The 26,153-nt window shown below is 37.7% G+C and overlaps 1 protein-coding gene across 1 annotated transcript; it reads right to left on the bottom strand.

Annotated features, from left to right (window-relative positions):
- Positions 1-252: 252 nt before the first annotated feature.
- Positions 253-21,804, bottom strand: LOC141586758 (uncharacterized). The gene is made up of 24 exons (XM_074408076.1): positions 21,385-21,804; positions 17,642-20,475; positions 16,010-17,002; positions 15,393-15,728; positions 14,903-15,161; positions 14,342-14,564; positions 13,835-14,222; positions 13,351-13,500; positions 13,028-13,249; positions 12,585-12,806; positions 11,618-12,265; positions 10,595-10,855; positions 10,164-10,511; positions 9,393-9,802; positions 8,686-9,106; positions 6,288-7,577; positions 5,822-6,082; positions 5,455-5,745; positions 4,612-5,025; positions 3,390-3,821; positions 2,603-2,881; positions 1,834-2,385; positions 847-1,053; positions 253-617 (listed from the first exon to the last, which is right to left on the bottom strand). Exons 1-24 carry the CDS (start codon positions 21,440-21,442, stop codon positions 498-500), a joined length of 11,619 nt encoding a protein of 3,872 aa, XP_074264177.1. The 5' UTR covers positions 21,443-21,804; the 3' UTR covers positions 253-497.
- Between the last annotated feature and the right edge of the window lie 4,349 nt (positions 21,805-26,153).

The following is a 26,153-nucleotide window of genomic DNA, read 5'->3' as shown; positions in this document are numbered from 1 at the left end:
GTTATCCATCCATACGAGTCGTTCGATTATGAGCTAGCTAGCTAGTTGTTGGATCCCCGGAAATGAAAAACATGACTCGAGTATACAAGAATTTATAATAACGTTTTTCCTCAAATTCCATACGAGTCACCAAATTAATTCAGTTCTTCTCAAATCCCATTTGCTGTAGCGAACATCAGCAGCAAAATAGCATTAGGGCTTCGTTTTTCCTCTACAACCAACAACGTTTTATTTTAACGTGTTGATGTAGTAGAGAAATTAGAGTTGCACATTTCTGAATAAAATTAGAGTTGTTCAATTCATCAAGTAATACGAGATAAATAAGCAGAGGACGCTGGCTGCTCACTACGTAGTCCGTACTACACTACAACTATTACCACTAATACTAACTACATATTCGACCACCATATTTACAAGTTACAACTACATTCCACAGGCTGCTTATATGACCCAATAATCACAATTTTGGGACAAACTGTACAGTACAGTGCTAAGAATTAAAACCATGGATGCCAAGTTGGATCCATCATACACAAGTTTCGAGGACTCAAAGCAGCTTCCACTAGCTCTGCCACTCCCCTTTGGACAGACTGCGGCGGATCCATGGCATTCTCGTCCTGCAACCATCCCAAAATGGAATATCAATATCTGGTGGAAACTGATTTTCCTTTATTCACTTGTTTCTATGAGGTGCAAAAAAAAAAGGAAAAGGAGGAAGGATAATCAAGCATCTCCCGAACACTAAGTAACCTCTTCTTTAATCCTTTCCTCCTTTCTCTTCATTATCACTCTCTAGCCATATACGGTGTACAAGAATAGGATCTTGATCCCAAAATAGAGCATTACCTCCTCAGACAAACTTTGTGGGGCTATTCCAATAATCCGCCCAATGACCTGTTCGACATTGACAGTCACCTTATGTTTGAAATCGGCTGGATTCAGACCGCCTCCAGGTACAGGAGCCAACGGCATTCCGAGTGGTCTTCTCCAAGACCAAGATAGAAGTTCATCACGGAAGAACATGGCCAGGTGGTGCCACATATGTTGGTTTTGCTGCATATTAAATGTAGATTCTGAGTAAAAGCACACACTTCACTGCTATAATTGTATTTGAAAAAATTTCTACTATCATACAAGGGAATCTTAGAGCTGTTAATCACTGCCATCCACAGACTCAAATCGAAAAGAAGTAATGTGCATCAAAACTTACTCCAAAAGTTTTTCTATTTGGTATAAAGATAGGACAGCAGAAAGTAAAGAATGTGGAAGGGAAACAAAATTAATCATACCCTTTCCCTATTTGAACAACACCCTCTCCTTCGACCACCTTTCTACCCAAAATCAAACCTTTTTGCTCTAATCTCGAAACGCATATTTACCAGAAGGGACATGCAACATCTGAATAATATCACCACCATTGTGTTCTCCGCACTCATGCGCGTCAAATGATGGTCGTCGTCACTTTCAAAGTGGTGGTTGGTGCAATAACGGCGGTGATGGTTTGGTTATGGGTGGTCTTATTGTAGTTGGTTGTGGTGGCAAATATGTTCCGGCCAATACTTTTGGGTGGTCAGACAAGTTTAATGGGAAAGTGGTGGTGGTCCAGCAATATTGGTGCTCCAGAGGTTTATGGCAGTGGGACGATGTAGGACGGAGGCAGGGGGGTGGACGTGTTACTGAATTAATCACTAAGGGTTTGCATTAATTGAGGCTACTTATCAATTATTTGTATTAGTATATTATAATTGATTTTCATAAGAACCGTGTATAAAGCAAATGGGATGAACAAATAGATGTGAAGGGAGCAATAGATTTCATGAACGATTTGCTCACCTTCGGTGAAACAACAGCTTGTGCTGCAGAACACATGGCAGACACAATGAGTCCTTCCACTCCAAAATGGGAAAAGAATGACTGCATATTCCTAGTGAGACGGAACGGCACAGGCTCGTTAAATTCAATCATTCCATTAGCATCATATGCAGGGTGGAAGTCTGTCTGGAATATTTTGCCAGTATTCTTAGCAAAAAGAATTTTGTTGGGCGACCTTCCCCCGATTTGAAGCATGTATGAAATGAAACAAGAGAGTGCTAATTGTGTTGCAAATTGCTTTTTGAATGCCCACATATGGTTGCCATTTAACAATGTCTTGTAGACAAACTGGGATAATATGTTATCAGGCACACGGCTCCTTGTTACTTCATTATATGCCTGGAGACGAAGATCAACAATAGCTTCCGGTGAGATTTGGCCAGTCATAGCAGGGTTCAGTTGTTCTTTGAACAGAGTAATCGGAAGATCAGCTTCACGGTCATTTCTTGCACAATGGTTTTCATAAACCTCCAGCAACGTGCTATACATCAAATCATCTTCTACCATCCGAACCTAATTCAAGGTAAACAATATTGGGTTCAGCATGAGATACAGAAGCTATGAGTTTTTACTTTTTATTAGAGGAGAATTTCGAACAGTGGGTACTATTGACCCAAAACGTTTGGAGTAACATTAATATGAGGTAGAGGCGTAGAGCACTACCTTTCTTTCTCATAAAACGATTCACATTAGTAGTGCCTCTTAGAAAAGGACCAACAGCAAAATATACCTGAGACCAAACTGGAATAATAATAGGGGTGTGAATGCATATATGACGCCTCCTAGACTCCTTGTGTTTATCAAACATGTGATTCATCACACGGAACAACTGAAGCATGCGTTCATCACTCCTTGCATTCGGAGTTAGGGATGTCTGGACGATAAAATGTCGTTGCGAACCGTCAGAGCCAATCAAGGTCAAGCGGCGGAAACTACTACCATGCCTTCGCACAATTGGAATATCAGGACCAACCCGATCTAGCTTGACTGTATGATCAGGAGCAATTTCCTAATGCATAATAAAACACCGGTCAAACAAAGCATTAGATGCAATATAAAAGAAAAAGCATACAATATACCCTTCGTAAGCTAGTATCTTTGTACATGGATAATTGCATGGGGTGTCTACGAATAAACTCCCTGTTGGCAGTTTTATTTTTTGTATGTTAATTGTTTCTGATTCTAGTATGGCTTCGGCTTTGGAATATGATGAATAATAGTAAAATGGCTTGCTACACACTATGTTTCTTATATTGTGAACTACCGCGGTGTCTATTTACAACACTTTCATTATGGCTCATCTGGATCTCTATGTTTTTAACAGAGGCGAGGATGTGTACAACAAGCCAACCTCCTATCCCGCCTGAGGCAGAGAAGTTGAGGTACTGGGCACAGCCATTAAGGTACTAGGGTGATGTTGTGATCCCACATTTCCTCGAATTGCATTGTTGTCTTATTATGTTACAAGGACTATCTCGGCTTGCTCACTCTGTCGATGTCCAATAAGATTCCCATACCTGATCAGTGAAGTATTGTCCTGGGACCTCCACATCAACAACGTGGAAATCACGTAGCACCCTGCTTTCCTCTTCCAGCTTCAAAACAGCAGGAAACCTATCCTCAACATTGCTCTGAAGCACATTTTTCCAGTGCTTCAATCTCTCAGTAAGTTCAGATAATGTTGCCGGGAAGGTACCAGCACTCTCTGGATCAAGATCCCGTTCAAAATCATGCTTGTACTCTCTCACAAATTCGACATGCTTATTTACAGCATCTGCTGAGAAACATGCCCTACAGACACCAGAAAGCTCTTTCTTAAGAGACTGAGGAACCTCGGCAGTAGTGGCAGTGGGATACTTGTAGCATCTATGCAGAAGGGCATTAACAACTGCAAGAAGCCTTTCCTCAGGTAGCGTGACAAACCTTGATCCTATCTCTGTGAGCAGAATCTGCAATAACAAAGTATTTAACATACACTGAGAAATGCAAAAAAAAAAAAAAAAAAAAAAAAAAAAAAAAAAAAAAAAAATAGAGAGACCATCATAAGATATACTCTCTGCCCTAAGATCAAATTGAAGACTTCCGAGGTAAAAAAAAACATGTTTGACTGGCATTGTATTTCAGGCAAACATAATTCAAATATTTCAAACACAAACAAAAGGTTCTACAATAAGTTTTAGGATTGCTAGTTTTTGAACTTGTCGAATTCATTACATTGTTGAAGAAGAAAATGTATTCAAGATTTCTAATTTGAGCAAAGCTTGTCAACTGAGACAATCAATCTCAAATGGTTAAAATACATAAAGTAGCTTTGTTTGAAAATGCAACATATGCATGAATTCAGAATGTCCTCTGTTTTCAACTTCTAGTTTTCTTAGAGGTGTTCTGGGAGCTAGTTGCTGAAGATTAGAATTCAAAGAGGGAACTTTTTGAACTCCTCCCTACTTTCCATCCAGAAAAGGCTTTACAAACTCAATATATATGCGTGTCCCCTAAAATATCGTATAAAAAACAAAAGAAGCATAATGTCAAGCTCTGGGTAGCTGTATCACCATGGACTAAACATAAACTTACAATGATTTAGAAAGTGCTGGTTTTGACACACAATTACACAAAACATATACTATATGCAAAAGCTGAAAATTGCGAACAGAACATAGATATGCCACAGACTGTTTTATACTGAGAATTCTTGGCAACAGAAGATATATAACAAGAAACAAAAGAACAATAGATCACCTCAAGTTCGCTAGCAAGATTTGTATGTTTGCTTCTAAGGGCCTCCATTATATCCTTTGCGGCGTCAAAAGCACTGGCAGCTGAAGCCATCAAGCTCAATGCGCCCGTACGCCTCAACGCATTCTGACCACCATCGTTGATGTTTGAACCATGATGCAACAGAGGTTCACCACTAGATGCAGCCCCACTATTTCCGCCAGCAGACCGCTCTGTTTCTAAGCCATTCCCATCCTGCGCAGTAACTCCACTACCAGACTGAGACATCTGATGAACTTGATTATCAGAAGATATGGTACCGAGCGAAGAAGGGTGCTGATGCATTCTCTGCTGAGCCACTGCTAATCTCCCCATTTCAGATTTGTTTGCTGCATCACGACGTTCAAGTAGATATGTGCGAAGCCAATAGTACAAAGCCTGGACATCAGGGGAAGAAAATAAGTAATCTCATGCTTTATTTCTGCCTTACTTTTGCCAAGAGAGGGGGTGAAGAAATAACAACATTACGGAAGTTCGTTGAGGGCTCCCGTTAATGACAGGTGGGAAGGAGATGTGTGTGTGTGTGTGTGTGTGTGTGTGTGTGTGTGTGTGGATTTGGGCTGTAAGAGAGAGAGTATGAGGATTGGGTCCGGTTTCACTCACGGAGTCACGGTCCACATCCCTCGAAGTATGGTGACAACTTTTCAATTAATATACATATATTTTCACACACAAAAATGACATTGTTTCATTCTTCTTAATTAAAGGGGTAGAGTTGTAATTTACCCCTATTTATTAAATACGTCTGTGTGTGTTGTGTTAAAGAAAACTCCTTCGATTGGTAAAAAAATTTAAGATAGAACTTGCCTGTGGGTATACAGTGGCAATTTTCAGTAGGACAAGCTTGCAGTGAGGGGCTTCAGTTCGTTGCAACGAAAGCAGCAATTGAGGAATCCAGGAAAGCCACACCCAATGTGGTATTTGATCCAAATACTTATCAAATGCTTTCCCAGCAGGTTCATTAGCAGTGTCAAAACTTAGGAGGTAAAGAACACGAACGAGGTAGCTTCGTGAGTTGGGAATACCAAATTTGATACCTTGTAGAAAACAACTGACAGCATACTCCAACCAGATCTCATCCTGTGTTTCTTTGTATGCCTGAAAGATTATCTCAATTAGATAGCTATGTACATGAATAATAAGGTACATATTGTGCCAAACATAAAATACATACCATGTCACAATAATTTCCCCAGCTAATCCATCCTTTAGGCAGGTTTTTGAAAAGACTGATGGCATTTGAATATTCTCTATTAGCTGCTTCACAATCATTTAACTTCAACAAAAAGTCTCCTCTTAGCCGAAAAATTTCAGCTTTGTGCTTGACTGGAAAATACTCAAGATTAGTACTATTGATTAAATTGAGTCCACTTGTGAGTTCTCCTTTCATTTCCAGATAAGCCTTCGCTTGTTCTCTGATCTTCACAAAGGCCTCCTACATAAATATACAAAAACAAATAAGCAATAAGAAGCCTGCGCTGTTTCACTTACGACAAAAAACACCAACTGCAGACAATCCAGATATTGAATCTTAAAAGCATGCTTATTGACAGTATATGCAATTAAGAAAGCCTTTAATGCAAAGGATATTGCCCTCTGAGAGTCCTAGGTCCTACTCTATTAAATATATGTTAACATACCTGCACCTCCATAGTAGAGTGGCCATACATCTTTTCCAGTATGGTAACACAAACATCATAGAGGCCTTGTTTGCGAGTAATATGAGCTAGCTTATTAACATTCCAAGCCATGTCACGGTAACCCAGGTGGTGTAACTGAGCATTAGATGACTCCTTGAAAGCCTCTATGACAGCATTGTAAATTTCATTTCTCCACTGGAGCAAATCATACCAGACAGTCATGTTATCCCACTCATTTGGGGTCCTTAATCTCCAAGTTTCAAGAATATCCTTTAGGTCTGCGTAAATTCCCCCATGTCCACCAACATTAGAGCTCCCAGCTTGCTTATTTCCATTAGCAATATCCACTAGAACTCTAGCAGATTCTTGAACTTCAACCAGCTGCTGAAACTGTTGTAGAAGCGGTATCCTAGCATGGACAGACATTTCAGGCAACTGCCACCACTGCTCTAAGGCATGGTCAACACCCTTTCCGACAATATTTTCAGCATCTCCGACGCCATTGACATTTCTGTCATGTAGTGCAAAGTACGCATGAATTATTTTAAGCTTTGGGGTTTCTTCTACTTGGGCTTTAGGGATTACATCTTTCAAAGAAGCCCAGTCAGGAACTTTCCACAGGCTATCAAGTAATATGTCATAATTTTCTATAGATTTACCAAAATCTGCCAGAGCATCCCATTGGCTAAGTTGACTTGCACAACTCAGCCACTGCTCCTCCCAAAGACACATCTCAGCTTTTGGAACAGTATTGTTGTAAGTCCCCTGGGTAGCCTTAACCATCGCCTGGTAAAACAAACTTTGAGCACGCTGCCAGTAACCATGCTGAACAAGTGAAAGCCCAGCCCTCGTTTCTGCGGTAACAGATCGCTTCTTCCATAACCCGCACCTCATGTCCTCCTCGTTGAGCAGGCGATAAAGCTCAGCAAGACATTCAGCACATTTGGTATCATTCATGAACAACATAACATGGCTTTCAAGCAGCGCTAATGCAATATGCCAAGCATTATAAGTCTTCCCAATATACTTAATGAGTTCACTAGGCATTCGAGGTTGAGGATGGCTTAGCTGAAGCCCTTCAAGAAGGGCTTGTACAACATTAGGTCGTTGTGTCATTTGTTTCTTGTGACAGTCTTTTGATAAGAGAGCAATCATCGGCTTAGCCAGCGCAACCTGTTCTTCTTTGTTTAAGCTCACCCAGACTATAGGAAATACCAACACCCACAGATGATATGCAACATTGGAATCTGTATGTGCCAGCTCTCTCAATGGCACGAGAAGATCAGCCACCTAAAGTAGAAGAAACAGTTTCAGTCACTTCTTGTTTGCTAATATTGATAAATCATATCTTCCACATTTCTGTTTAATAAACAAAAGGCCATGCAGATCATGCAAGGAAAATGCTGCATCATATCACGAAATATTGATGTCAGATGTAGTGAATGCAACATAACAGGCAGCGGCAGGAGAGCAGCCGTAATTTCAAATGAGTTAAATTTCAGCTTCCTAAGATTTGCAAATAGATATACCATTTGCATTTGCAAACACAGATGTTTCCATATATTTTTCTCAAACGTATAGATTGATTAGCTGAAACATCAGTTAGAGTTTAAGCGATACAACAACAACAACATTACCCCAGTGCCTCAATGGCTCCTGCAAATTGCAGGATAAGGGGGGGTCGGATGTACGCAACCTTACCCTTGTGTTAGCAACACAAAGAGGCTGTTTCCGAATGACCCAAGATGAAAATTGCGTCGAGAACTGCATCGAAGGACCGCTACTTCACAAAAGAAAGAAGCGCAGCCACTTTAGTGAGCCACTTTAGAGTTTAAGCGATATTTTGAGATATTACTTGATGTGCCCAAAATTTTGGCACTTTCTAGGGGATGTTATGTAACTTGAAACATGGTTACCGAATTCGCTCGGTGCCCTGCGAATTGCGAATTGCTAAAAGCGAATTCTATCATGTTGCTTACTAAAAATACATATAACACACATTCTATCAGAGTGAATTGCGAATTGGTAAGGACGTATCCATAGCGAATTCGGTAACCATGACTTGAAATAAGGTAAAAGTAGCCTGAAATTCAGTCATGTAACAGGGGTTGTAGCGTAACAAGGGCACTTTAAAACCATGATTTATACATCAAATGATGGCACTTCACCAAGAGTTAGCCAAACAACACGAGTGTGACGAGGAGAAGCAGGTTAGGAGAATGGAGAGGCGGGGCAGATAAAATAAGTGGAAAGCTGCTTTTTGATAGATCTTTAACTTTGATCTAGGGAAATACTTTGGCCCTTCTCATCTCTTCCTGAAGAGCATGCTCAAACATGTTCTGGATATATTTTAAAACTTAATCAGTCGACATTGAGAATTAGAAGAATAGAGAAGAACCTGTAATCTGCTCGTCTTACTCAGGAAGATAGCATGCTTATTAACAAGTCCTTCAAATGTCAGTGGAACAGAATCTGGAAGTTCGGTAAGTTGGTAGTTCATTGCTGAGCTATCAGGAAGATAATTGGATGCGAGAAGAGGTGGCAATCTGGCAGAGTTAGGAGCAAGTGTGATAGACTGATCCTCAACCAGAATTGCAAGAAGAAGATCAAGGCCTTGTTTAAGCCAAAAAACATCACTCAGGGCCTCCCAGTCCTGAATTTGAATGATGTAATGCAGCCTAGCAAATAATGTTTTTGCAAGAGATTCATGATAAAGAGAGAAAAACTTCTTTCTAGCTTCCGGATCCTTTGCCCTCAAACCAAGCATGAACTGCCTTTCCACTCTCTGAAATACTTCTTGACGCAAGGTTAGAGGATACCTGCATAACAATCAAATTGTCTGTCAGATGCTAGCCTATTTGAAAATAAACAGGCTCACTCAAACTTAAGTAGTAACAATAGGTCTCCCTTGTGACGGATATATCCGTCACAAGCTTGTGACGGGTCAAGTATCACCCACATGGGTAGATAAGACAAAAAGTAGAATGCATAGGGAATCACAAATGACTTGTCTTTATCCTCCCATGTGGATTTTATTTGACCCGTCACAAGCTTGTGACGGATATCGACCGTCACAAATAAGAATTTGTGAAGTAATATATATACCTATTAGAGTCTGCACATAATCCATATAGAAGATTTAAATACTTGTTGTCCCATTCCTCTAGTGCACTAGGTGAAAAGTGTTGTTTGTCAACTTGTGAGAGCTTCTGAAGAAAGGAAACAACTTCTTTCGGATTAAGGAAAGTAGTTGGCGTGCCAGCTGTAATAGGTTTACTGTAGTCATCCTCAATCCACCCTTTTATTACGTCTAAAATACATAGAAGAACACCAGCATCAGTGACCTTTTCTGAAAGCAGCACATTTAGGATTTGTGTAATAGATCTCTTGTACTCGGGCACAAGCAAAACTCGCTCGCCAATAAGCTTCAAGACCAATTTCAGATTAGAGATAACAGCTCCAGCATCAGCACTATGACGAGATGAGGTAACAGAATCCGGATCAGGTCTCTGACCCTGTATGGAATAGGATGTTGATTAATATGAGTGTCAAAGCTTTTTGATATTAATTGGAGTCAAAGTCCAGCTATTCTCTGGTTCTAGATGATGCTGAAATAAAACAAAAAGGCTCAATAAACAGGTTGAGCTTTTTTGCAACTGTGAAGTGGCTATCTTTTGGTAACTCCGACGATTTTGATGATGGGTCATTCAATAAAAAGCATATTTTTTCATAGCATAGGAGTAACAAGTAAGACTATGTACATATGACTGACTCTCCCTTACCTACCACCCCCAAAATTAGTGGAAGCCTTTGAGATACACCAATTACATACACCAAAAAAAACAAGGGGCTAAAAATTTGTTTGAATGGATTTACCTGTCTCCCTTGAGTACCAGTCAAGGAACTCATATCACGTGCCAGACGTTGAAGGATTCGGACTAACAAAGACGGGTCAATTAGGTTTTTCTGAACCTCCATCAGAGTTTTGAGCACCAAAAGCACAAAGCTGATTGAATTGGCAGAGGTATCATCTCCAGATGTCTGTGGAGCAATGACTGCTGCAATTTGCTTTTCTATTAATTCTTGAACTTTTTGATACAAAATCTTCACTTCAGTTGGAGTACCAGTAGAGTCCAAAGGAAACGTGAGAAACACAATCTTCAATAGTGAGCACAATGATTTTCCAGCATCCAACATTTTGTGCTTGAAACATGGTTCAAGAATCTGTAGAAGAGTAATAAAAGATACTAAGAACAAAAATAAAACAGCATACAATAAATTTGCAAGAGAATGATTGTATCCCATACTTGAGAAATCTGGCCGATGTTATTTTTTATGAATAAATGTGCCTGCTTTTCTAAAACATTGTTCATAACATCCAATCCCTGAGCAAGAGCAGTAGATGGATCTTTTGATTGAGAGGGCTGAATACTACTGAGAAGCTTCTCAAGATAATTAAACTTCACATTAGCATGCGGCCACACATCTAAAGCTTGTGAGAGTAGATCTAAAGCTTGTTTATACATCAAGCTTGCTTCCTTGTCTTTGGGCTCTATCACCAAAGCCACCTGTCCAGCAAGTAAAGTTCAGAGACAAAAAGAACTAAAAAATAAATTGACAGTTACAGCTGTACACAAGAAGGATGCACACCTCTGAAGAAAAACAATAGTAGATACAAGACTATGCACATTTACAGATGTGTTGCAACCTTGTGACATCAATAGCTCTTCTAAAGATCCCAAATAGTTAATAGGGAACAATTGCAAGCATTATCATTGCAAAATAGATCAAACAATGAAGAAAAGGCAAAAACTTCATCGTGCCAATTTACATAATTTGTGAAATCGAAGCTACAAAGTTTTCAATAAGTCCCATATGGATATAAAATAATCACCAATTCGCCACAACCATCAACTCTTCTAAGTTCTAAGGCATTACAGATCTTAAAAAAAAATGCACATCACAAGTGCACTTTTAGAATTATTTTCTTTCCAAAAAAATTTTAAGAAAATTCAAATAACATGCACATGATATATAGAGTTACAGGCACAACAAACATTACATACTAGGCTGACTGCATTTAAAAAGGAGGACCTTTTACAAGTCATTGCTGTACTTTCATGATGCTTACCGCAAACTCGGGTTCCAGGAAAAAAAGAAACACCCACACACTTAGTAAGCAGAGATAGAGGTCTACGCCAAATTTCAGTAATATACTAATATAAGTGTCAAAGGGCAGTCACCAAATACTAGCATCTGATATTTAACCATCAACTACAGATAATAATAGTAGGAATTTAGAAAGGTAAATGTTAATAAAGTGTCTTTACCCTTATCAGAAAATTAATTATCATTTCTTCCATTGCTGCATTTGGCTTGAACTCTTCATCTGGCTGAGTAGAAGACCCAGGGGTTTCAACATTAGGTATAGATACAGAACCTGGTGGAGACGTAACAGGGAAGGATTGCATTCCAGGTTCACTTTTTACACGCTTATTTGCATCCTCTGCAACTGTTGATACTTCTGAAAGTCTGGAGTCAACGCCGGCACCACTAGAACTTAAGGCATCAGTATTCAAGGTCATATCGCTACCAGTAACACCTTTCATATCACTTTGCCTCTGCCTTTCCCAGCCAACAACCAAGCCAGCAAGTTCAATTGCAAGACGCCGATTTTCTGCAGTTGTTGTGAATGGCAAGCCTAATCTACTAAGAGAATTTACCATTTGAGGTACAAACTGTGCTCGGCAAGCATAAAAAAGATCTGAATGGCGGACGATGAGCTGAAAAATGTGAATCAAATTCGGAATTGAATGACCTTCTTCAACAAGAATTTTCTTAGTATATCGTATCCAAATTGGCATACGATTATCTCCAGGAGGTAATCGTTTCGGTAATGCTGGCATCAATATGTCAAGTGCTTGCTTAACCAACATCTTGTGTTCTGGTTGACAAGTTCTCAGAAGCGCAACAAACACCTGGTTCCAAGAACATGGATGACTTTTAAAAGTATATCCGACTAAATGGACATGAGATTTAAAATTTAAAATAAAACCATTACACGATGGGAATATAATATATGCGTGGGCCTATAAGTATCAAACATGGGTCCAAGAGTAATATAACGTGTTTTTTAGTGTCATACCAATGTCTAGGGCTGGACATGGGCACACAGTAATATGAAGTGTTGGGTTAACATAGTCTTTATGTACTTGAAGATTTCTAACCCATTGACAGCAGTAAAACAACTACTTAACTCTTTACAAGTGAAGGAACATGGATATAATCAAAAGGAACCTGTAGTATAATTTTCTCTGGGGCCTGATAAGCTTCCAAGAAGTGACAGACATTAACAAATGCCCACTGTTTACTTGCACTATCTTCACGTTTCAGATGATTCCAACCAAATTTAATGAGCTCTTTTCTATGATGTACAAGGTCACTCTGCAGATACTTCAAAAGCAGTGTGGCTAGTTGCAGAAGTTCTATCCTCAATGGCTCGTCATACTCAGCAGAGACCTGTGTAAGATCCAGAATGATTTTTGAGCCAAGAAAATCAGCTACTCCCTCCACCCCAATCATTTGTTTACCTTTGATTGAAATACTCCTCACAAAGAATAAAAACGTTAAAACAAATGATTGGGAGTTTGGGACAAAGGGAGTATTACACGTCTACAAAAATATTGTTTCATGGCTTCGCAGAAAAAAAAATAAAGAACATTTCAATGTCACATAATCACCTCTTCGGGAGGATCAAGCAGCTTATCAACTATAGTTTTGATTATGCTGGGATCAACGACCTCCCAACTTTGACCATTCTGAAAGGCATGAGCTAATGTTGGAAGAACAAGCATTTGCATAATCACCACCAAGTGATCATGACTCAGTTGCTTTGACTGGAATATGTCAAGAAAATGAACAAGGAGTGTTTTCTTTAAATTAGGTGGATAGCCCTCTGCAACCTGAACCAAAAAATGAAAAATTTAGTGAAAATAAAAAAAACATAAAGATAAGTAATTGGAATACGATGAGGCAAATATCCAAATAGATCGAGTATGCTCACCTCAATAATATAGAACTCCTTAAGGAAAGTAAAATCAATGCGAGTGTGGTATAAAAAGATGGAAAGAATGTCAAAGAGAACATTCACTTCATTCTTATCATGCCGCAAGTAATTCAGGAAGCATTTAACAAGCCATTTGCTTTCCTTGACCTACAAGAAAAATCAATCACGTAGATTCCATCAGAACAACAAGCCAAAAGCAGTAACGCTAAATACCAAAATGTAAGTCCAGATTCTAACAGTCACGATCTTTGTATTCCAGATTTCCAGCCACAAGCACTGAGAAACACTTCTAACAAAAGGTACCTACAAATCAAACACTAGGACAGCTTCCACAAAGAAAGTCACTCTCAAATGCCAACTTTTTTTTTTGAGGGATGAATATTCTACCTAATTTAACTTGAACACACAGGACGGGTCTTTAAAAACAAAAAACATGCATCAAGCATACCAATTATCATTTCAGCAGCAGTGCAGCACCTACCTGAACTAGGTTAAGTTCTTGTTCCTTATGCAAGCGGGATATTCTTGCGGGCGATTTCCAAACAACTACCAGAGTATCAAACATGTTCCGATTGTTCTGCAGCCAGCAAGGCATCAATTTGACTAGAGTTTTCACAAGTGCCAAGCCCTGAAAATATGCATCTGATGGAACTCCACTGCTCGTTGAGGGTACAGAAGAGCCTTCAGGAAGCGAAGCAGTTAGGCCTTCCTCCACTGACTGAGCAGGTATTGTTGTAGATTCCGACATAGTCACTGCCTCTGATTTTGGAGCAAAATCGGGGAACGCACTAGCAATTATTTTCTGAGGGGAGTTTGCAAGTTCCTCTCTCAAGGGCTGTCCAACATCAGACTTAATTATGTACATAAACCTACACAAAGATTCAAGTCATTTAGAGGAAGTTAATCAGAGCACATTTCAAGTTTTAAATATATATAGATACTAAATCAACAGCAGATCAGCAAGGTCTACTCAGCATCATAAACATACCGCCTGAAATACTTGGGCTCAGACAATCGAGCGAGAAAGTAATCGACAGCTGCAGTAGGGTACCGGTTTAAGAATTTGGTAAGCGGAAGACGGTATGGACTGTTAATCTCACTATAAAATTGTCCGGGTGGAAGAGCTCCTTCCAAGTCAATAGTTAAACTCACAAGTTCATCCAGAAACTTTCCTGCAGCACTGGGGAGAAGGTGGAATAGCTCGATAATGGCTGCAACAAGCGGAGCAGTAAGTTTCTATCATATTCCCTCTATCCTATTTATAATGTTCCCATTTGACTTTGGTGGTTAAAACAGTTCAACTTAAAACCAATATTTTTTTCCCAATATATGATATTATAAGTTTAAAAATGATAATATGACACTTGTTTTTGATAGAGCAAACATGCCAAATTTTACATTGTATCTATCTCTACATATATTGGAAAGTTAGGAATCAAAGTTGCCATCGATTGACTACCAAAGTCAAATTGGGATAACAAATTTTGGATGGAGGTACTACCAAACACAAGCAAAAGGCAATTTACATTCAGTGGAACTCGTCATTCACCTGCAGCAATTTTTGGTTCTTCACCAGCCTTCCATGCTTTTTGGGTCTGTGCAAGTTTCTCCGGCTCTAGCCACTTCTTCAGGTGCTCCAACAACTTTCCACCAAGAGTTACATTGAACCAGGTGGATAGAAGCTCCAGCAAGCGGGCAAGACCTTGTAGAAGAGGCATACTCAGATTTCTGGTGTACGCCAAATTGACCAAAATAGGTCTGAGGCTGGTCTGCAGAAGTTCTTTTGGCATCCTCTGCTGCTGAATAACCTAAAAGATAGAAGTCAGTGTCAATGAGAGTAAGATTATCAAACATGGATGATTACATTAATGCCCGAAAATTGAAGCACTTGTAATAATTATTGGATCAAATGTATCACACACAGAGATAACAGTTAACACAGATACTACTTCTACCATGTCATCAAGGTCCAAGTTTTTGATTCTTAAGAAAGAAAAGTAGGAAGCTTAAATCAAGAATAAAATAAGTATAAAAAGTACCTGTCTTAGACCCTCCTTGGCAACAGCAACAATTTCTGGTGTGCGACATGTTAATGACTTGAAGAACATGGATATAACCTTTGACCGTAGCTCAGCGTGATTTGCCGTTTTAAAATCTGTCCATGCCATAGCAGTGCATAGTAACTCAATGCAAGCAGTACGAAGTTTGTTCAAAGATGTAGCCACTTTGGGATTCATAAACTTCACCACCCACACTGTCTCATCAGCTTCTGCTATATGCAAAGCCTCTTGCAGAAAACTAACTAATTCTTGGGTCAACTTTAGAAGTGGTGGCCTCAAGGCTAGACAGAAATTTAATGCGGTAACGGTTCCGACCTACATGTAAGAAAACAAAACATGTTATAGAACAGAACCGGCAAGAAATAAGTTACACAGATACGGTGAGAAGTATCTCTGACACGGGTGCAGGTTTAAGTGTCAGACATGGTTAAGCCGCTTAGTTATGAAAATCCACATATTTTTGGCTCCAAATGGAGGGTCAAAGTGTCATACCCATGTCTAAGTGTCGAGTGCGCAGGTACATGAGATAATAGAAAGAGTCAAAGTAACACAGACCGAGGAAATTTCCGCAAGCATAGCATACATGACAAATATACCTGTTGATCAACTGTCTTCGAACGAAGAGGACGCACGATAAGAGGCTGAAGCAGCTGTTGATAATGATGCTCAAGCAACTCAGATACTTCACTCCCTGTCCGACTTGCAAGCAAGGCTAAGCATGATTGAACTGTCTTCCTCACATTTATCGATGCATTTGCATTAAAAAGCTCAGCTGCAAGATATTCAACGGCACCTTGAAAGCTTTGTCTCCGAGATTCACTGTTTGCTTCATCAACATTGTTCACCACACGAAGGACCTGCATCAGCACCTGAGTTGTTTCTTCCGCCTCCTTGTTAGCGTACGCAGGAAGCCTTTTCAAGACATATATCAACCCTCGGACAACTTTTACTTGAAAATGGCAAAGAGTTTCAACAGTGACCTTCCCAACCAAGGCACCAAGTCCAGCAACACCTCCCATCTGAGCTTGCCATGTAACTCCATAGCATAAATGCAGCAAACGAGGCAAGAGCTGCTCAAATACAGGGACACGAACACTAGGCGGAGGGGAAAAAACAGGGTTCATTGATGGACTAGAAACAATCATAGGCGTTGCAGGTCCTCCCCTTGACATTTGCACATCATTATGCTTAAATCGAGCCAAGAATAGAAGGCACTCGGCAAAGACATTTAAAGCATTTAGAGCAGCCTTAGCATGGAGCCTGTCTTCATCTGCTAAGACATCTACCAAAGCATCTAAAAATATCAAGGGGTCCAGCTCTTTGAGATTGGAGCATGAACTACTTCTGGGCTTCGTACCAACATTTGTGTTAAGCATAGAACCCACAGCTGTAGATGTGGTAGCAACATGTGTAGAAGACTGATCGACATGAAACATCAGAGCAAAGTGGCGGCAGACATTGACTACAAAATCATCATTTGAGTCAAGAAGTTCTGGTTCAGCACTGGATGAAATGACAATCATCAAGAGACTCTTGAAAACAGACTTCTCGGCCAAAAGCTGTGTCTTTGTCTTTACACCCAAATCAGCCTGGCGAAACAAGTAACTCATTACCGGGTTGTGAGCTAGAAACACACACACATACATACGCACTTCAAAGTAATCTATTAAACCGCTAGAAAGCCCAATGATGGGGTGGGGTATGTTGTAACCCCGTACGTCCACCACAAGTGGTCACGGTAAATGGCTAAACAAATAACCCACTGAATGCTAATGTAATTGGAATTCAAACATCAATCTCACATTTCAGAGAGTCAATCTCCGATCACTACAGTTCAGCTGTATTCCGCCCTCAAGGAGACAAGGACTAAATAAAGGCATCAATTTCCTAAGACTATATAGTATCTACCAATTGCTTATTCCCTTTTGAGGAAACTGATTTAAGAAATTATATGTAAGTCTCAAAATGAGGAAGCATGTTTAATGTGAACAATCACGTAAAACAAAACAGCTTGTAAAATGGAAAAATGTTCACCCGCTTTTGGGACTAGAAGAGCAAATAAGAACCTAGTCTAGGCATAGATCATCAACACATTACTAGGTTAGGAGGTACACGTCAAACAAAAAATAATAAATATGAGGCTGAGAGTAGTCTAGTCCATAATAGTGAGAGTAATTCTATAATTGTTTGGCATTTCCCACACTTATAAGCATAAGAAAAACACTGACCTTGACATCTGAAGTCTCACACCTTTGCCAAGATAAGTCACCATTTGAAGATAATAATGTGGACAGCTTGCCAGTTGTAGAGCTCTCATCACAAACATTTCCTGGCAAATTAAGCTGAGCTGATAGGGACACTTGAAGGAACTTCAAAGCCTGTTTTCTGTAGAAAATTTCTATGGGTCCATTCTTTTGCATAACAGTGGCTATGGCAAGGTTTATACAACGATCTAAAGGAACCAAGAATGGGGTTCCTGGCTCAAATGTAAGAATCACACGAATTCCATGCTCAGGGTTTTCTTTGCATTCAAGAGCAAGTGGATCCTTCAGAAAGCGTCTATTACGCCCACCTAACTTTCCAAGAAGTTGCAAGGATTTGCCACCCCAAGGATAAGGTGCAGGTCTCAAATGAGACCACAAAGCCAGGATGACTTCAGACATGACATTTGCCATACTTGGTTCAAGAAAATCAGGATTCAAACTGTCAATCCAAAATTCTAGGGTCCTTAACCCCAAACTGACTAGTTCATAACTTGCTTTCAAACATAACACCAGAGGCTTCATAAGACGGGGAAGGAACGGCAACAAGGAACTTAAACGTGCAGGCAATGTTAAACATAATTCCAAGAGAAGATCTCTCATGTCCTCTCCAGCCGGCCCCTCGAGCATAGCCAGTAACATATTAAGGCAAGGTTGGAGAGTAGGAATTAACTCTCGCAATATCAGTTCAAACTTTCCACCTGCAAGCGCGCGGAACATTGTCCTAAGAAGCTGCAGATAGCCAATAGGCTTTTCCACTTCGGTGGTGTTTTTCATGCAAGCTTCAATGATAACAGGCACGTGAGGCAGCAGTATGCGTTCTGAATCTGAAGGAAACTTTGTAACAGCCGCAAAAAGTAAATTAGAGAGATGCAAAACTAATTTTGCCTCTGGCGAATCCGGGTTTTTCAGAACATCAAGCTTACTGCTCACCAAGAAATTGATCAGCACGTCTGCAAACGGACGAAAAACCTTTGCTGCTTGTAGGAGTGTGGAAAATATAAGAACAAGTTGATTGTTAGAAATCATGCATTCAAAAAGGTCCGGCATACATAGTGAGAACATATCCATCAAATCACGAGGTTCCAAGATGGCCAATGTGTGTGAGAAATGGCCAAGCATATCCTTTTCATCATCTGTATCTTTAAAAATAACCAAACAGTGGACACCACTCTTTAAAACACCACAGGCTTTCCACACCTCATCTTCCCTCAAGCCTTTAAATGCAGACAAACCCGATGACGATGAGGCCAACGTCTGTTGATGCGCCCCATGTGCAGCCTGTGAGTGCGGGGTATGGACATGAGTGATAGTCCAAAATATAGTCTTCATTCCCATAATCAAGGTCTTGACAAGATGTCGACAATCACTGATTTCCTTTGAATGCTCAGTTGGCACCTGCAAATTCAGAACAGCCTGAACTGGAAGTTCCAGTTTTGCCTTTAACGAAGCCCTATCTTTTCCTTCCTCACTCTCCTCCAGCAGCTGCGGAATCGTGCGCTTAAAGGTACTAAATTTTCCAACAAAAGAATCAAGTATCCTAACAAGCAATATCCGAGCATCATCCATTGAAGTTTGGTCAACGCCTTTTTCATATATTGGTTCTACAAGATTCAGCATCAATCGAGCACAAGTAGTGTGAATACTGAGAGATAGAGATGCGTCGTGCATGTTGCTTGAAAACAAGTATATGATTCGTGACAACTGAGACAAAGAAAGATCTGCTCGAACATGATGAACAATCTCAGCCAGTAAACTATAAGCCAGGGGCCTCAAAGTCTCATAACATGCCCGACCAGTTCCAACAAGAACACTCTCATCCAACAAAGTATCAATCAAGGGAAACAACCCTCTTTTAAAATCTGTCCCAAGAACGTGTTTCAGTGCAACGAGCAATTCCTTCCTTATAGAAACAGAATCTGAACAGGTAACCAGTAAGTTAACAATGCTTTTACAGATACTCTCTTCATGCTGTCTGATATAATCAGCAAAGCTTTTCAATAAATAGGTCAAGAAAGAAACAGTTTTAACTTGTGCACCCTTTAGTTCAATGAATTGTGTCTTCATATGTGGAGGCACTTTCTCGGGACCAGGTACCGATATGGCCGACACCATGAGTGGCAACAAATGGGGGATGTTCGTTTGAACAAGCCGGCTGTACAATTGAAACAAAAACATGACCACCAGGGGACTCTCCGTAACAATTTTGAATGATCTAGTACTGGGATTTAGCTGTCCAGACCCATTATAACCAGTAGTCGTAGTACCGAACCCACTTCCACTAGATGAAGGAGTCAGTTGATCAGATGTATCCATTGGCTTAATATCATCTGCGCCTCCAGGTGTCCCATTGGTTGGAACTGCCGCCATAGTTGCGGGATTCTCGAAAAAATGGCTGACCGTCAATCTGAAGTTCTGGTATATTTTACATACAAAGTCCAGAAAAGGTTGAACTTCATTCTCAAGAGTAGGTCGGAAATTCCTTAACAAGTCAAAAATAATACGAATACAGATCAGCCCATTTTCTTCATTATCAGTGGTGAGCACTTGCATTGCAACCTTCAACAGGTCCTGAACAAAGGGCCGGAGCACTTCACTATGGGGCAAACGATTTAAAATCTCAATCACAATGTTCCTTAGCTTGTGCTCATGGTTATCTGTGAACTGTGGCTTTGTAATCTGAAGAAGAATAACCGAGAATGCCCTAAAGTAATACTTTAAGAAATTCAAGTATTCCGCCGTATGAGCTATCTCTAGGCTATCTCTCACCTCCATCGCCATTTGTAGCCTTGTTTGGATTGCTGTAAACCCCCAGAGACACAAATTAATACGGAGTAATACAAAATCAATACGAGCTGTACATCTTACTATGAAGCAGAGATGGATACAAAATCAATACCCCCAGAGACACAAATTTGAGCTACTTCACATATATAAGCAAAGATGGATTCTATCCCTAACACAGAAATTGACTTATCCCTAGCATGAATCAGCCCAAAAAAGACAGATATGTAATTCAGTCCCAAAGTAGCTCCGCTTCATTTTTCTAAAAAGCATATAAGATTCTGTAAGCAATACAGAGATGAACTCATTCACTAGTGATGAAAGTTGAAGCCAAAAACTAAAACAAAAAATAGAGCTTCCATTTCAAATTCTCAAATAGAACTTTTTTTTAAAATAGCACATCAAGCCCCTAACAGAAGAACAGAAAATAGAGTTTTTTTCAGGCGAAACGGGAGCCACACCCCACAGGGACAGTTTCGATGCTGACGGGATCCCAAATCATGAGTACCGCCTCCCATGCCTCTACCCGCTAAACTAGCTGAATTTGTGCAACACAAATACACTAGAATGAAGTAAAACTTGTAGCTTTTCGTCAGAATCGAGAGATGCAGCTATACTCTACTACAGTTAAGGTTAGTATCACGCCCAAACTCAGCAAAAATAGCCCAGTGGCAGAACGAGGGATCTCATCCAACAGCAATAACAAAAATTGGAACTTTGCTTAAAATTTCCGAATTTTTTTTTTTTTCAAATTCTCCTTATTGCATTAGTATTCCCCCAAAATTTCCCGCCCCCTAACTTGAAATCGCGGTTCCACTACCGCTATTTGCAGACTAAAACTAAAAATGCAGCAACATAATTAAATAAAAACAACAAACAATTTCAAATAATATAATAATGAAAACAAATGAAAGAGAGAGATATACAGATATCGGGGTCGGCGAGGTGCGTAGCATGCTGCTCGAAATTCTGTATAGGACTCATGATTAGCAGAAATCTTGGTCCTCAAAAACCCTAAAAAACCAACAAAACCCTAAAATTAACTTGGAAATATCTAGGGTTTAACACACTGAAGAATACAAATTGAATGATCTAAGCCATACTGAGGTGAAGTTAATTAATTACTGTACATAAAATACGATTAAGTTTGGATTTAAGAGGTAGGAATTGAAGGTGGAATTTCAGTGAATTGGAATTCCAAATATGGAATTGTTAAATTAGTTATTAGTAGTAACTGGATTCAAGTTGAAGTTTTTTGGGTTTGGGTTTGGGTTTGGGTTTAGGGGTGTTTGGAGAAAGAGGAGTTAAGAGTCGACAAAACACATGAACAAAAGATGTTTCAGTTTGGTCGGACGGGTTGTACTTATGAATTATGATCTCCCCTCCATTCGTTATTCCTACACTAGTTTAAAAGCGTCTTCGCACGGGTTAATGACTTTGATTATTTTAAAATCAAGTGATAAAACATTATCGATAAGGTGCTACGATTATTATAATGACAGGTGTAAAATTAAAGTGTCAACTCGTGCCACATTCAACAAATCAATATATATTTTGTTTGAACCATATATCTACTCTTCAAATAGTAATGATTTATTTACACATTGTCATGCTACTTGTTAGTCCTCTTTCTGCGTGATATATACATATATGTACATAAATTATACTCCCTTCATTCAACTCCACTTTACATGTTTGCTTTATCACGTTTGCCAACGCGACTTTTACGCGGTAAATATCTTTAGCTACGTATTTGCAAAAATTATAAAAGTTAGATATTTTTAATGTACTTTTAAACACGAATCAAATAAGATCCCACGTGAATATATTTTAACTTATATATCAAGAGAAAATTGAAGTTGAATGTCCGTTTATGAATAGTGTGCAAATGAGAAACATGCAAAGTGGAGTTGAATGGAGGGAGTATATGTACATATACGTGTTCCTTAGGTATCACGCTCTAGGTTGAAAGCTCGTGCGTTGCAACGGGGTAATTAACTTAGTTATACTCCCTCCGTCCCGGTCAATAGTTATCTATTTCCATTTTGGGGTGTATCATTGAATTGTTATCTATTTTCATTTTTGGCAACCTTTTGTGGATCACATTTCATTGCATGTGGGGCTATGTGATTTGTGTGGTCCAAATTTATTCATACTTCTTTCCTTAATCTTTGTGCCAAAAGCAATAGATAACAATTGACTAGGACGGAGGGAGTAACTAGTTTGGATGTCCGTGCGTTGCAACGGGGTAATTAACTTAGTAACAAAAAAATGGTTATAAGGTCTTAATATTTACATCTTATGTCTTATCATTTATTTAGATATGATCAAAAGTCAAAACATCTTATTTAATAGACACAAAAGATGTTGGGCTGATACATAAGTTCCAATGATGCCTCATATTTATAATCATTTAAGACCATCACATCTTATGTTAATCTTTCGATGTGGGACAATTCTATTATATTATTTTTATATAATCCTATATTATTTTTCAATGTGAGACATATAATATACTAAGAAGTACACAATTTTATATATGTACAAATTATATGAAATCTATACGCTAATGATAACATTTTTACCACGAATCAAATTATGTTATTTTCATAATTTTCTTAACGATATTTTTTTTGCCAAATGAAATGTAAAAATTTTTATATAAAAATTAGAAACATTACTTGAATATAATATAGAAAATAAATATTATAATAATTAAAAGACTCTCCACTTTATTTTTTACATCAAAAAATATTATTTATGATACCTTCCTAAATTAATTTTTAGGACCACCCCACCTTATGATAATTTTCTAATGTGGGACAATTCAACTATTTATATGTAGTATATTTACCACACCTACATTATTTTTCAATGTGGGACAAACAACACACGAAAAAGTACACCATCTTTACATTATTTTTCAATGTGGGACAAACAACACACGAAAAAGTACACCATTTTTTTTGCACCTATTTCGATATCCAACCCGATTTAATAATGAGAAAATACTATACTATCTATTTATATTCGTACGTTTTTTTTTTCATTTTTGTCATAATTAAAATATGTACAAATTATATGATTTAAATTACATTTTTTTTCCTAACATGACTTTTAAGATGTAATTGAAGGAGCAATAAAATGTATAAACAAATGCAAAAATTTTTATTTTTCTGGTGTGATTTTGATTAATGGTTAAAAATTATGATGTGTTTTAGTTACTCAAATGTAATGAGGTATAATAATTACCTATATTTGAAAGTTAAAAAGATTTAATTCTACTATTTATCAAAGTAAAAAAGCTCATTATTGATTTGTTTGTGGATTCAAGATCTTTTTATGCAACACTTGATTGTATTATAATTCATAAATTTTCTATTTTAGTACAGAGATTATCATTATATATGACACATTAATAACCAATTTATGTATATTTAGCACACATTTTATTTTTTAATCATGATTTTGTCTTAAATAAAGTTATTATACTATCGATTGTCTTAAAATAAATATTATAATATCACTAATATAGTAATATATAGAGAAAATTGTTGATTACAGCCTTTTATAAACCACTTTTTGTAAATTACAGCCTTATATAATTTTTTTTGTAAATTACATCCAGAATATCACTTTTCTTCTAAAATTGAGCCAAGTTGAGGATTCCGGTGAATTTTTTAAAAATATGACCGATATACCCTTATCTTATTTTAAAGCTTACCAGATTTCTTACCTCTCCTTACCACCTCTCTCAAAAAATTTCCCAGAAAATTACACAACACAAAAATCTTAAAGATTTCTTACCTCTCTATATTGATATACTCCCATCTATTCATCTCCCTAAAATTACATAACACAATACTACTACTATTAATCTCAACATCTCTGCTAAAACCCTAAATTCTAATTGCCCAGAAATCAATAACATTCCCAAATCAATTAATCACACAAATTACAACAACAACAACAACAACAACAACAACAACAACAACAACAACAACAACAACAACAAAATTAACGGTTGTTGCATCATCAAGAAGCCCAAGTACATCAATATAGAAAAGAAAGAAAGACATATTATCAAAATTGAAAAACCTAATTATTTTCAAATTGGGGAAAATTGATCTACAAAGTATAGGAGAGAGATATGAAGAACACTAATTATTTTTAAGAGAAAATGGAAATAATAGAATTCATATAAATTGATTAGGTTAGAGTTTGAAGTTTTGATTAAGTAAGAATGTTGAAGAAATGGAGAATTAGGAGAGATGATGGAGTTGTGAAATATATGGTGAACATAAGGGATGAACATAAAAGATGAAGGTAAGGGTATTTTCGTCAAAAAAGATGAACTTAAGTGACAAAAATTCAAATATGCATCAAGTTTCCACCAGAGTAAATTTTTTGGCTATAATTTCTAATAAGACGTGATATTTTGGATGTAATTTACAAAAAAAATTATATAAGGCTGTAATTTACAAAAAGTGGTTTATAAAAGGCTGTAATCAATAATTTTCTCTAATATATAGTCGCTTTTATAAATATCTACATGAATAATATTTGTATGGCATTGTTGTAACTAAGGTTTGCCGTTAATACAAACTCTTATGATCTCTAAGATAATATTTAAGCGATTCAAAAGATTTTGTGTTGATACCCCTAAGTTTCAAATATGACTCCTATTTATAATCATATGATACCTCACCTCATGATAATCTTCTAATGTGGGACAATTTAACTATTTATATGTAGTATGTTTACCACATCTACATTATTTTTCAATGTGAGACAAACAATATACTTAGAAAAACACCATCTTTTTCGCACCTAATTCGACATCTAACCCAGTTTAGTAATAATAAACAAATACTCTACTATTCATTAATATTCGTATAGTACATTTTTTTAACTTCTTATCATAATTAAATATGTGCAAATAATATGATATTGTATTATAATGCTAGCATTTGTTTACCACGAATCTAATTATATAATTTTTCAAAAAACAAATTATGTTACTTTTTTGCTAAATGAGATGTATAAGTTTTTATATAAAAATTATAAATATCATTTGGACATAATATAAAAAATATATATACCATACCGTGAAGATAATGATATACTCTTAAGAGCTCTCCAAGACAATGCTTAAGAGACTCGGGAGGTTTTGGGTTAGTATTTGGGTTCTAAGGATGCCTTTTATTTATAATCATATGATCACCCACCTTATTATGCTAAACTTTCGATGTGGGACAATTCTATTATTTATACGTAATATATTCATCACACCAACATATATTTCAATGTGGGACAAATAACATACTTAGAAATACATCATCTTTAATATGTGCAAAGCATATGAAATCTATACTCTAATGAAAGCATTTTTTACCACGAATCTAATTATATTATCTTCATAATTTTTATAACGACATTTTTTTGCCAAATGAAATGTCAAAGTTTTTATATAAAAATTAGAAATTTCTCATGAATATAAAATAGGAAATATAAATATTATAATAATTAAAGGATTCTCCACTTTATTTTTTATGTGAAAAATATTATTTATGAAACTTTCCTAAATTAATTTTTGATGATGTGGACGCTCTAGAATCGCTCGAAAAAACTCTCTTTTATACATAGATATAGATTATAATGAAAAAACGTTATAAGGATTTAATGTTTACATCTT

The sequence above is a fragment of the Silene latifolia genome, chromosome 6, assembly GCF_048544455.1.
Source record: "Silene latifolia isolate original U9 population chromosome 6, ASM4854445v1, whole genome shotgun sequence".
Taxonomy (NCBI): Eukaryota; Viridiplantae; Streptophyta; class Magnoliopsida; order Caryophyllales; family Caryophyllaceae; genus Silene; species Silene latifolia.
The sequence above is the reverse complement of the archived record's forward strand: the minus strand, read 5'-3'. Positions and strand labels throughout refer to the sequence as shown.